General features: G+C 29.9%; 1 protein-coding gene across 1 annotated transcript; it reads right to left on the minus strand.

Annotated features, from left to right (window-relative positions):
- Positions 1–965: 965 nt before the first annotated feature.
- LOC114162221 (60S ribosomal protein L7-3) lies at positions 966–3,657 on the minus strand. The gene is made up of 7 exons (XM_028046037.1): positions 3,589–3,657; positions 3,257–3,437; positions 3,068–3,165; positions 2,905–2,962; positions 1,636–1,715; positions 1,449–1,551; positions 966–1,353 (listed from the first exon to the last, which is right to left on the minus strand). Exons 2-7 carry the CDS (start codon positions 3,434–3,436, stop codon positions 1,138–1,140), a joined length of 735 nt encoding a protein of 244 aa, XP_027901838.1. The 5' UTR covers position 3,437; positions 3,589–3,657; the 3' UTR covers positions 966–1,137.
- Between the last annotated feature and the right edge of the window lie 8,827 nt (positions 3,658–12,484).

Consider the following 12,484-nt stretch of genomic DNA (forward strand, 5'->3'; position numbering starts at 1 on the left):
TGCTAGTAGTAGGCTTTTAATAACAATGACGAAAAATTATCAAAACTAACAAGTTACTTGAAAACTTGTTACATTAATTTCAGAATTCAGTTTTCGTATTTATTTGACCACTTAATTGAGGTAAACAACTCTTAGACAAAAAAGTAATATTAAATAATAATGTTTGGATTGTTTATAAGTTTGATAATTAGGACAATTAAATCATGGAAAAATAATTAATTTGATGAAGATATGAGCTTCATGTCACAAAGGTCATTTGAAAAATAATATTTCTCCTGTTATATATCAACCTATAGAGTACAAAATAGTCATCATGTTTTATCAAACTTTTATTATATGAACTTAAGTTACTAAATGACAAACATTAAAGAGAGATTTGTTTTTCTTTTTCTTTTTCTTTTCTTCTTTTTCTTTTGTTCGACTTTAGCTGTCCCTTCTATCCACACAAAATCTTCGATCAAAAGTAGTGATTTTTGATAGGTGAAAGAAATTGTAAGATTCACAAATTGTGAAAATAATTCAAATTTGCGTGGTTGGAGACACAGCATTAGTCATGTCCAACAATAAGGTTGCATCAACCATAAATCGATAAAATAAATGAAAGATGTTGAGGCCATGCAAATATTAACTTCATAGGACGGTACATGTCGTGTCAGTCTTTTCTTTCACAATGCAGACATTAGTCACATTACAAATTCTGAAAATTACAAATTATAATAATAACTATATCGTGTTTGATTGATAAAAAACATTTTAAACCCAAAAGTTATGATTACAAAAATTAATAAATTCTGAAAAATATGAATTTTGATATAGCTAAATTACGTTTGGTTGGAAAAAAAAGAATTAAACTTACTCAGAAATATAAAAGAAAAATGTGATACTTTAGCTGAATTTCAAGTCCTTAAAACATACACAATATAATAATTTACGTTATTTTAAAACATACCAATTAACAAAAAAAAAATTGAAATGTCTAGATCAAGTTATATATATAAATTTAGGGTAATCTTCGAAAGAATAATAACAGGCCACTAATGAATCAATACCTCAATCAGCTCACACATTCGAAATAATAAATGCACAAACAAAAATTGTCATAGCCTCAAAATTTTTTGTAACGACAATAGGACAAAACTAATTCATCCTTCTAATGAGCTCATTTATGTAATTTTCCCTGTTGCCAGCGTCACCTCCTTCAACATAATGATTTCTTTTCTTCTCCAAACCACCCAGGGGAGCTTTGAGCTTGAAAGGCCATAGAAAATTGTTTGCCTCCTTGAAGTGAGGTCCAACAGTCATGATCTCATGGATCAGATCTTCAATGCAAATGATCCCATGCTTCCCCAAAGTCTGGTATTTGAATATTAGGTCAATGAAAAAAATAAGTAACAGAACAATCAAGCAATGAAAGTATTTAAAGAGATGAGTATGTACTCCAGACATACCTGTTCAATAATAGAATTGTCGGTCAGAGGAATTCTCTGCTTGTTGACTTTTCCAAAGCCCCTCTTGTAGATCAATTCTTTTACACTCTTCAAATTAGGGTACCTGAAGTGGATTTGTAAAATATTAAGAACCCTGGTGCAGGTGATGAAAAATGATATAATCAAAGGTGGTTGAAATTTTACATACCCGTAGGTAACATAAGGCTCTACCCTATGCAGCATATTCAAGGTTGCTTTGTTCACTTTAAGAAAGACGCCATTAAAAATCTGCAGAAAAAATGAACACATCAATAAAGACATAGTCCAACTTTACTTGGAAATTCAGTAAACAGAGAATCCGATCAGCATTAATATCAACATCAAAATTTAGAGAATAGGACAGAGCATGAAAGCCAGTAAAAGAGACGATATAAATGTCCAATTGAAGAAATGAACACACAAAATAATAGAGATAAGCAAAAAAGAATTCTAAGATCATATGTTTTTTAATCAACATTTACAACATAAATCAAAATGTTCAAGGAAGCTATAAACCCTCAAAATAAAAAGAAAGTTAAGTCTTCCATCTCAAAATTAAGCACATAAAGGCCAAGCAGAAATAATTCGTATACGTAACAAGTGAACAACTAGCCATACCACAAAAGCACCCACACAATCACAATGGTGCAGTGCACTAAAACTGCAGATAGAGAAGTAATATCTAACAACCACGCACACCCTCACACTTTTACAAATTGCACAAACTTCACAACTCCGTTAACATCATTGGAGTTATGTGTTTCACAATGAGAGTGGCTTAGTACGATGATCAAAAAGGATTTTGCAAAACAGTGTTTGGTGGATGAAATGAACCTTGTATAAGGTGTTTTGCAAGTAGCTTGGTCGAGAAAATCATAAGAACTTCTTCAAAAGGATTCTAGCAAAGCATAATTAACTTGATCCAACAAGATCCACCCAAGATGAATTATAGGCTTGGATTATACTAAATTAAACCAGCAAAATGCGTAGATTTAGTATTTCTACAAGTCAAAACGCCATTTTAAACGCTTCAATATTAAACATGATACACATACATAGAAGGATTAGTAGTTCAGTATATGGCAAACTACATGAAACCCATGCTTTGTTAGAATATGAGCAACATGCATTTCTTTAGAAAGGCAACAAAAGAATCACATTTAGAAACATCATTATTGGTTCTTCTTGAGCTGCTTTGTCTAAGTTTAGGGAGCAGCATTAAAGAATTCCTGCAATCTATATAACATACTTGCCCTCTCAAACACAAACATCGAAAAGCTCAAATAAAAATATCAATCGCTACAGCATGTCTGAGGACCAGCATTTACAACCCTACTTCCTCCAACCAAAATGGTGTTACTTATCAGTTATCGATTCTGACCAAGCGACCTCTAAGACAACTAATAAATAAAAATATCCATTTGTAATAGAAAGCTACCTGTCTCAAACGCAGAAGCTGCAGAATCTTCCTTGTTTTGGGATCCATGGCATTGATACTGGCATTTGAGAAATCTCACTTATCAACAATAATAACAAAAAGGGAGAAAAAAAAAAGCAAACATTGTTATGGTATTGTAATATATTAACTAATTAATAATTACCCACGAATCCTGATGATGAACAAGAGCTTAGTTTCAGGGTCAACATAAAACCCTCCCTTAAGCTTGGCTTCACGCTTCAACCTAATTAGTTCATTTTGCTGAAAACACACACACACACACGCAATTTAAAAAAATATATATATTAAAAAGCAATTTATTAATGCAATGATTTCAATTTCGTTTAAACACCTGCTCCTCGTATTCCTTAGCGTACTGTTTGGCTCTGCTAAAAATCAATTTCCGAGTTTCAAACCTCTTTTTCTTGGCTGCTTCCAGTTGCTGTTTTTTGGCCAAAGCCCACTCTTCATTCCTTTTCTCCTTCTTCACCACTGATTCCGGAACCAACGCTTTTGCTTCCCCTTCGCCCATCCTTCACACAACAAGGTTTCAATCAATCATATGCGTGTATGTAACAGAAAGTCAATGCAATTGCAAACAAAATCGAGATATTTTGATCATTGATTCAGAATTCATCATTCATCACTCCTCACAACACCAACAATGGACAAAAAGGAGAGTACCTCACTCGATGTTACGCTGCTTGCAACACGGCGGAAAGGTCACAAAACAGAAATATTTTCGTGTTTTATATATAACATAGGGTTTTCCCTCTTAGGTGCTGTGTTTAACTTAGTGGGCTTTTTTTCTGTGCTGAATCATTGGGCTGCTATCCTTCTTGATTCACAATTACTTCTTTCACCCCATTAATTTCTTGCGCGTAATCAATTTTCAAAAATAACAATATTACTCTCCTAATAGTGATTTTCGGACTATTAATTCCGGAACATAATTTCCAAAAAAAATTGAAATAGAATTTTCTGAATTAAATTTTCAAAACACATAAAATACATTATGGAACACTGTTTTGGAACAGATTTTCAGATTGAGTATTTTCCATGTATTGTGGGGTGCAAGAAAAAAAGTTTGATAGGTGCAGGAAGCAAAGTTTCTTTTGCACATATTAATGTCATTCATTGGGCTTATTCCCTTTATCAATTATTGGGCCTACTGCTTCGTCAAACCCAATTCTCAATCTCTAATTCTAAAGTAAGAGATAAGAAAGTGAAAATGCTGAGACAATTAAAAAAAAAAAAAACGTCGTCATAGCTGCAGTAATTGCTTTATGCTTTATGTAGTGACATGTTTAGACTTTGCAACAATTTTTTTTAATTTGTTATATTTCGTGGTAGAGTTAATGGTTAAGATATACATTGTAAATTTAATTCAATCCCATAAGATTTATAAAATGATGTTTGCTGTTATATATTACAAATTCATTATTTATAGTGGATGTCGAATATCGTTTTGTTGTTGAATTTTATTGCCTTTCTTTTCTTTCGAATATATTTTTGAGACTTGCTAAGTGATTACTCAAACATATAAAAATGATGGACCCAACCTTGAATTATTTTTTTCCAAAAACTATGAGTAAAGCTATTAGTACAATCCTACAAATTATAATATCACATAAATGGTAAAATGACTTTAATATATTATCACAGTATTTTATGAGAACAATAAAAGTTATGATTTCCTTGAAAATAATTTCTTTAAATGTATTATCATTAATTCTTTAAAAATCACTTATAGTTTGTTCTTTTAATTTGCAAATTTTGCTTAAAATGCTCATCAATTAAAGAAATACTTTACAAATAGTATAAATTTAGAGGATAGACAAATTATCATTTTTTAATATACATAATGAACAATTTTTTGGAGATATATATATATATATATATACATAACTAAGATATGTTTACATCACATATAAAGATATATGGAGTTGTTTCTATCATAGGAAAATTCATAGAAACTGCTTGCTAATTAATAAAAAAGATAAAGATGATGGCATCACATGATGAAATTAATGCAGACATGCACATTAAAGTCACACAATAAGTTTCCTCGAAATTTCATACATTGATTATCGATTTTTTGTTGATTAAACTTGACCAAAAATTTCACACATCAATAAATTAAATGTCATCATATCCATCACTATTTTTATATTCTAAAATTGAGTCATATATATTATAAAAACATGGTTACTTAAAAGGAAAAATAAAAATTGTTTTCTTAATATAAAATCTTTCACACAATCTCTTTTATTTGTTTCTTATTAAGTATGTAGTTAATTTATGTTATAAACAATTACATTAATTTGTTTGTTTTATCTTTCTTCTCTAAAAGAATAATGTATAACTAAGTATAAAAATTACTTATCAGAACACTAGTCAAGATCTTATCATTGACGAAACATTCGTGAACTTTAAGGTAAACAACACATTAAATATAACAAATGATTTTAGTGGTGTTATTTCAATAAATTTGTGATGAAAACATAATATAATATCAAATAAAAATAAAATTTAATTAATTAATTATATTATAATATATTAAAATTATGAAGCTAATAATATCTATCGACTAATTTTTAAAACAAATAAAAATGTTTTTCTTATTAATTTGCACCATGACTTTTTTGTCATCAACCCAGTCGTACATTCTCATCTTTTTCTTCTCTTCCACACAAGCAAATGAAGAGTAAATTTACCTCTTTAAATGAGACATTACCATTTTTCGTTATTTTATTTTTTATTTCATAATTAGATACGATGACTAAATGTTTGGACACATTGTGTATTTTTCGTAACATACTTATTATAAATCGGAATATTCGTTGTTGGACTAGAATAATTTTATGATAATGTATCTTCATTCATAAACTTTAATATAAATGTTGTTTTATTTGTCATTTGATAAACATAAGTGGCATCATAAAACACAATATGACTCAAGTGATGTCCTTTTCGTTATATAAAAGAAAATTGTATATAATATTAAGTATTAAATTAATATATTAAAATATTGATATTTTATAAGACTCTCTGAGACCTGCTTTACGTGTCCATAGTCAAACATTAGTTATTTCTTTCTTTCTCAAATAAGAACATAACATTTCGTAATGACCACGTAAAGTTTATGTGCTATGGATAAGATTTCACTATTTTTTGATTTGTTCACTAAAAAAAGAATTTCAGAATTCTTTTACTATTATGTATATTAGTAGAGGAGTCGTTTCCAATGTATTGTCTTTAAAAATCCATTTCAAAATAATAAAATTACCGGTGTGAAATGAAGGGTAAGGCATACAATTTTGTAATTTCTAATAAATTTTAATTTAAAGTAAATATGTATTAAAAAAAGTGATTAATTAACATTTCTTTTGCTTTGCTGGTGTATTGATGCTTATTGAACTACAGTTCAAATAATAAACAAATGGTTAAATATGTTTTTGTTTTTTAAATTTATAATTAGTTATTTTTCAAAATATTTGTCTAATTTAGTTTCTCAATTTTATAATTGTATGAATTTAGTTTTTTTAATCAAATTTTGTTAAGTTTATTTAACATTTTAAACACGTTTCATGATGGTTTTTGAACTAATATTGAAATACAAATGTGTCAAACTTATAAAAGCAACTCAAATACTAGCATGAATTACGTTTGAGACGTTAAATAAATTTAACCAAATTTGGTTAACAAAACTAAGTCCATACAATTTGAAAGTTAAAAAATTAAATTAAACTAAAATAAGTTTGAATAAATGACTTATTTCAATTTTTATTGAAATTCATAACCAAATACACACATTGCAGTGGCTTCGCCCATATGAACATTTAAAGTAATTAAACATTAATTGCTTAAGATTATTCAATATTAGATTATTGGTGCATTAATTTCTTATTGATGGTGTAAGACCCACTTTTCTGGTCTTATGTTAAAGGGCAGAGCCTTAAGTTTTGGGCTTAAGGGCTGGTCCATAGGGTATCCAAAACCCCTAAACCAGCCTTATTCCTCTCATTCTCTGCACCTATCAGAAAAATAGTGGTCACACTCTCTCTTCTCCCTCCCACAGAGTTCTGCTAGGGCTTGGTTCCCATTCTTCGTTGAGCTAGGAGAACTCCATTTATTACACGTAAGTCAATCCCCAACTAATACTTCCTCTTTTATAGCTCTGTTGTTGCAGTTCCAACTAGAGCTCTTTTAGTAATCTCGTTTTCTGTTCTAGTGTCAGTATTCCAGCTTGCAAATCAGTTTTTGGATCTGTAGTAATCCTCTAATGTGTGCTTGTACCTTCCACTAGCATTCGTCCAGGTAAGGGAAGCTATAACCCTCTTGTTTGGTGCGATGGTTGTTATCTTGCTTGTGTTTCATGATTTTTTTGAGCTTATATGTTGTTATGAATGTATGATATGGTTGGCATTATTGTTTGGATGTGAAAATATGGTTGTGGCAGGATGAACAGTGGCGAGACCCGACACTCTCGCCCAGGCGACCCAACCTCGCCTAGGCGAGACTTGTAGAAACAAACCCAAACTCGCGCCCGAGCTCTCGCGCAGGTAGAGAGTTTTCGTTTGAGCGAGACATCATCTCGCTCAGGCGAGAGAGGCTCGCCTCAGCGAGGACGTGTGGGGGCTTGAGGTATGTGCTGCATGTGTAGCTCAGGCGAGTAGCGGCTCGCTTAAGCGAGAATTCGCGACTCTCGCAGGGTTCGTTGATGACAGTCTCGCCTAAGCGAGACCCTGTGGCTTGGGCGAGACTGACACGAGACTTCACTATAGGATTGTTCCTTTCATGTTTGTTTGGCTTAGTATGCTTTACCTTGAGTTCAAACTGTATGAATTGAGTGACCTTGTATGAATGAGATGGAAATTATGATTCATGAGTTTTGGCATGATGTGAGCATGATGGTTGTATGAGATTGGTTCACAAAATTTAACATGATGAGTTGGTTATGGAGTGGATATGAAATATGGAGGGATTAATGGAAAAATGATGTTCCTTGGCATGGTATTGCATATGATGTACGATTCTATTTTCATGGCTTTGGGAAGGATGAGTTGTGGTTGACTAAATATGAGATACGAATGAGGGATGATTACAAAGATTGATATGATATTGACATGTGTGGTGAATATTTCATGATTGATTGAATATGTATAGTATGTGGTCAGTACGTAAATCCTTGGGATCCCTAGGTGAGATTTCAGGGTAGTGCTTCATTGGTCGGGACGTAATTCCATGGCCCCTGTTAGTGGGTGTCCATGGTGGTGTCCCGTCTATATAAGTTGGTAAGGATTCAAAAGGTAAGGATTGCATCCTGACACTTTAAGGATTCAGTTAGTCTCACTTAGAGCGAACTAACTCCTGTGGTGAGAGTCGCAGGAGGCCTGAAATTCATTAAGGGCTAACCTTGTGTGTGAGGGAATTGATTCATTGCAACACTTGTAACACATAGCTCGGGGGTAAACAGCTCGGGGGTGAGCAACTCGGGGGTGAGCAGAGGTATCCACCACAAGTGCGAGCATCTGCTGAATCTGACCAGATTATATGTATCCGAATGAGTCGAGTCGAGTCTTAATGTATTGATTGGGAGGTCATAACGTGCTTGGATGATGTATGTATATTGGACTGTGAAAGTGTATCTGAATGCATGATAAAATCTTTTTGGCTCTAGCTTATCCTTTGCTTGTTTGATTACTTTGTACGTTGATCTTCTACTTTTGCGATGATCATCAATTTAATTTATCGAGGGGAGTAGATGAGAGAGGTACTCGAGGTTGACAAGGAAGAAATGAGAGATGATTCTGCTGCATAGTTTACTGGGCTGGATTTCACGTTTTATTTTGGACTTTTTTTTTAGGGTTGTGGCCCATGTACTTGTCGGTCCTTTTAAACTCTCATATGATTCTATCAACTTTATATCTTTACTCTTGTTGGCACTGTGATGTGCCTTGATTATCGTAAGGAGTGATGTTTTAATTGTAGGATATATATATAACGTATAAGAAATTATCGTCAATTTTAAATCAAAACTTTATAATCAACTAATGAATTTTCATATTTATGATATTCAATATTTTTTATTTTTATTCAATACGAGACCTATGTTTAATTTAGATTTCCAACACTAATAAATTAATTATCTTAAACTTTTTTATTATAAATAATATCAGAATTTGTTATATAAATTATTTAGTATAATAAAGTGTATTAATGATAGAACTCAGTAAGTGTGGTAAGTGAAGAACTTGTTAGAACCGTCCTATTTGATATAAAATCTTAGTGATATAAAATCTTGTGTACTTTTGAAAAACTCAACTTACATTTTGAGGTCCGCACCTTCCTTGAAAAGTTTGGTTAACAATATTTTGAAATTCAAAATTCGAATATCAGATTTAGTGTTTCATTTTCTGCCGTCATGTTAGTTTTGTCAGAGTCATACAACAGATGTTATTCCCTTATTTTTCGTTCTTTAGCAATCCCCTGTCCTACCTTAGTGCAATGAGATTCAAAGTAACCGTTGTTTTAATTTTATGTCGATTCAATTAGAAATTATTTAATTTTTAAAATGAAAATAAAGAATTAAAGAAAGCAAAATTAGTTAAATAAATATGGGTTAATTATGTTTTTGTCCCTTAACAAAGGGAATTGAAAATAGTCTTTTCTCAAAATTTTGAACTAATTTAGTTCCTCAACTTTAAAAATACGTGTATTTAGTCATTTTAAGCCGATTTTTTCAAGATTTAGTTGACATTTTAAAAAAGTTTCCAAGTAAACATTGAAGCAAAGATGAGTTAAACAATGTAAACAACTCAACTATGAAACAACTCAAATGAGTTACATCATTTAACTTATTTTCGCTTCAATGTTTATTTAGAAGCGCGTTTAAAACGTCAAATAAACTTAGTAAAATTTCGTTGAAATGACTAAATTCACCCATTTATTAAAGATGATGGATTAAATTGATCTAAAGGTTCGAATAGAGACTAATTTAAATTTTCATTAAAAGTTAAGTGACCAAAAACATATTTAATCTAATAAATATATAAAATATAAATATTAACATATATTTTTTTAAATATTTAATAATAATTTTAACAAAATAAAAAAAATAATTATGGGTCGTATAAGAAATCAAATTGTTTATGTTTGTTTATAAGACTAAGAAGTGAATATACTTTTTTCTTAAGAAAAAGAAAAGCTTCACTTGCCTCTGAAGTCTTCTATAAATATTAATCTTTTTTTGTCACTATTTTTCCTTAAAGGCATACGTAAATCTAAAGGCATTTCTCTTCGTATCTCATGATTCTTCGGCAAATGAATTTGATTCCTTCGTTCAAAAGGAATCGCTAATTAAGGCAGAAATTTCTTTCAATTGTTACTTCATAAAAAATAATCATAACAATAACCTATATTCATAACTGGGTGAAATAATTAGGCTTTTTTATTTATGGGTTTAACAAAATAATACAATATTTTTTTATTGAAGCAATTTTAACGGTTAAGAGAAAATTATTTTTTCTATCATAGTTTCTTACGATTTCAGATTGATTGATAGATACGTTAAAGTGGTAAAGAAAAAGAAAGTTAAAGTGGTGAGAGCCATCCAATTATGGAGGAATTAAAGTCATCAAATAATTCTCGTACAAATTATGACAAAATAGTGGCTCTGAACTGTTTTATTATTTTTCTTTTTCGGATTTTTTTCTTTTATATTTTCGAAAAGTTTTGATTTGTTAAATTAGACTCGTTTTACTAAAAATTCTCGTATTATACGAGAATCTTTTTGTAAAATTTGTTAAAAAGATTTAAAAAAAGAATTTATTTTACTATTTTTTTAAAAGTTTTATTTGGTAGGTAATTCCTTCGTAAGTAATTAATTTTTACAAAATTATAAAATTCACAAGTATTTCTTACAAAATTTGTTACGAAAAATGTTTTATACAAAATATTTTGTAAAAAAAATTGACAGCAATTTTCTGTAATTTTTTTTTCACAATAAAAATTTTATAAGTATTTTTTTTAAAAAAATTCAAAACAAAATTTACAGAAAATACAATTTTTTTAGTAGTGTTGTTTGTTCACGAAATACTAGCTTTTAAATGAACTTTATATAAAATCCCACCTATTTTGTTTATGATTAATAATACAATATTTAGAGTAATATGAAATTTATTTAGAGAGTATTTAAAGAGTAATATTAAAGATATAATTATCGTTCCATTAAAAAAAGTAGAGGTCGGTTAATTTAAAAATATATAAAAGAACTTAAATCACACATGGAGGTAAAATCTATGTACCGGGGGTTCCTAATTTCAAATAGTGTTCTATGCAAAAAAAAAATTAAAAATCAATTTCATAATAGTGAACAATGTTAAATCACATATGTCTAATATAAACACATTCAAGAGTAAGAGAAGATAATAATGCAACAATTTTTACACCGATTTGATTCAAGATGAATTTACATATAATTTTCTTCTAGTAATCCGAGCTAGAAAATTTCTACTATATTAAAGAGTTTATAAGAATTACAAGTATTCCTTCGAAATTTTAAACCCTATGGCATCACGAATTTGATAACCCTATCAAGAACTATTCCTTAATGCAATGCTACACACAATTGCCTAATGATAACAATATACAAAATTGAGAAATAGTTAAAGTAAATAAAATTGTTACGACTGGAAATGCAGATTTCTCGATCCAAGCCTATTGTCAAGCAAGAACTCTCAAAAACATATCCATCTTGAAGACTTTTTGAAGAGTGTATGAAAACGCGTTAGATTGTTAATGAAGAACTCAATAATGTGTTTTTTCCAATCTCTCAATTTTCTCTAATTTCAAAATCAGCTACATGTTTTCAAAATGAATCAAAGCTAATTCATTATCATGATAAGATTTTAAGTTCAAATTCTCCAACAAACAACTTAATGGATTAAATAAGTAGGGTAAATCCATTATTGAACTTTTCTTACTTTCAGACTTATCTTGATCAATTGTGTTAACACTCACCATAGTTAGTTTAGTTGATCTATGTAATTTTAGGCTTGACTTACAAAGGTTCTAAGCATGCACTACCTATTAATATGAGTAATTAATCCTGTCACCAGTGGCAATGCAGAACCATGTTACTTGACTTTGGACATCATCAAAACTTCATTTGAGTGAGTAAGCTCCCCCTTTCAACAATCAAATTTAGAGACCAATTCATAATATAAACTATTTTAGTTACCAATTTAGAGACCAATTATAATTTTTTGAAACTATTTTAGTTACCAATAACTTTAGTTTATAAATTGATATCTAAATAGGTCACTACATTGACTAATTATTTTTTGTCACTAAAATTAGTCATTGATCTAGGATTTTCTTGTAATGATGTCACAAATTAGTAATCAAATTGTATATAATAATAAGAGAAAGTGATTTTCTTATAGGGAAGAAAATATTTTAAATATAAGAAAAAAAAAGGTTTTTACAATAATTAAAAATAGATATTTTTTCTTAAAAACTGATTTGGAAAGAAATTTTTTTATTTAACATTGATAGTTGTATACCTATTTTAATT

The sequence above is a fragment of the Vigna unguiculata genome, chromosome 9 (genome assembly GCF_004118075.2).
Source record: "Vigna unguiculata cultivar IT97K-499-35 chromosome 9, ASM411807v1, whole genome shotgun sequence".
Lineage (NCBI taxonomy): Eukaryota > Viridiplantae > Streptophyta > Magnoliopsida > Fabales > Fabaceae > Vigna > Vigna unguiculata.

Bases quoted from the DNA above. Each gene is read 5' to 3' on its own strand.
- LOC114162221 (XM_028046037.1), bottom strand. From the start codon at position 3,436: ATGGGCGAAGGGGAAGCAAAAGCGTTGGTTCCGGAATCAGTGGTGAAG. The intron at 2,963-3,067 runs GTAATTATTAAT...CTCAAATGCCAG, and splicing joins TTCATCATCAGGATTCGTGG to TATCAATGCCATGGATCCCA. The intron at 1,552-1,635 runs GTATGTAAAATT...AATCCACTTCAG, and splicing joins GAGCCTTATGTTACCTACGG to GTACCCTAATTTGAAGAGTG.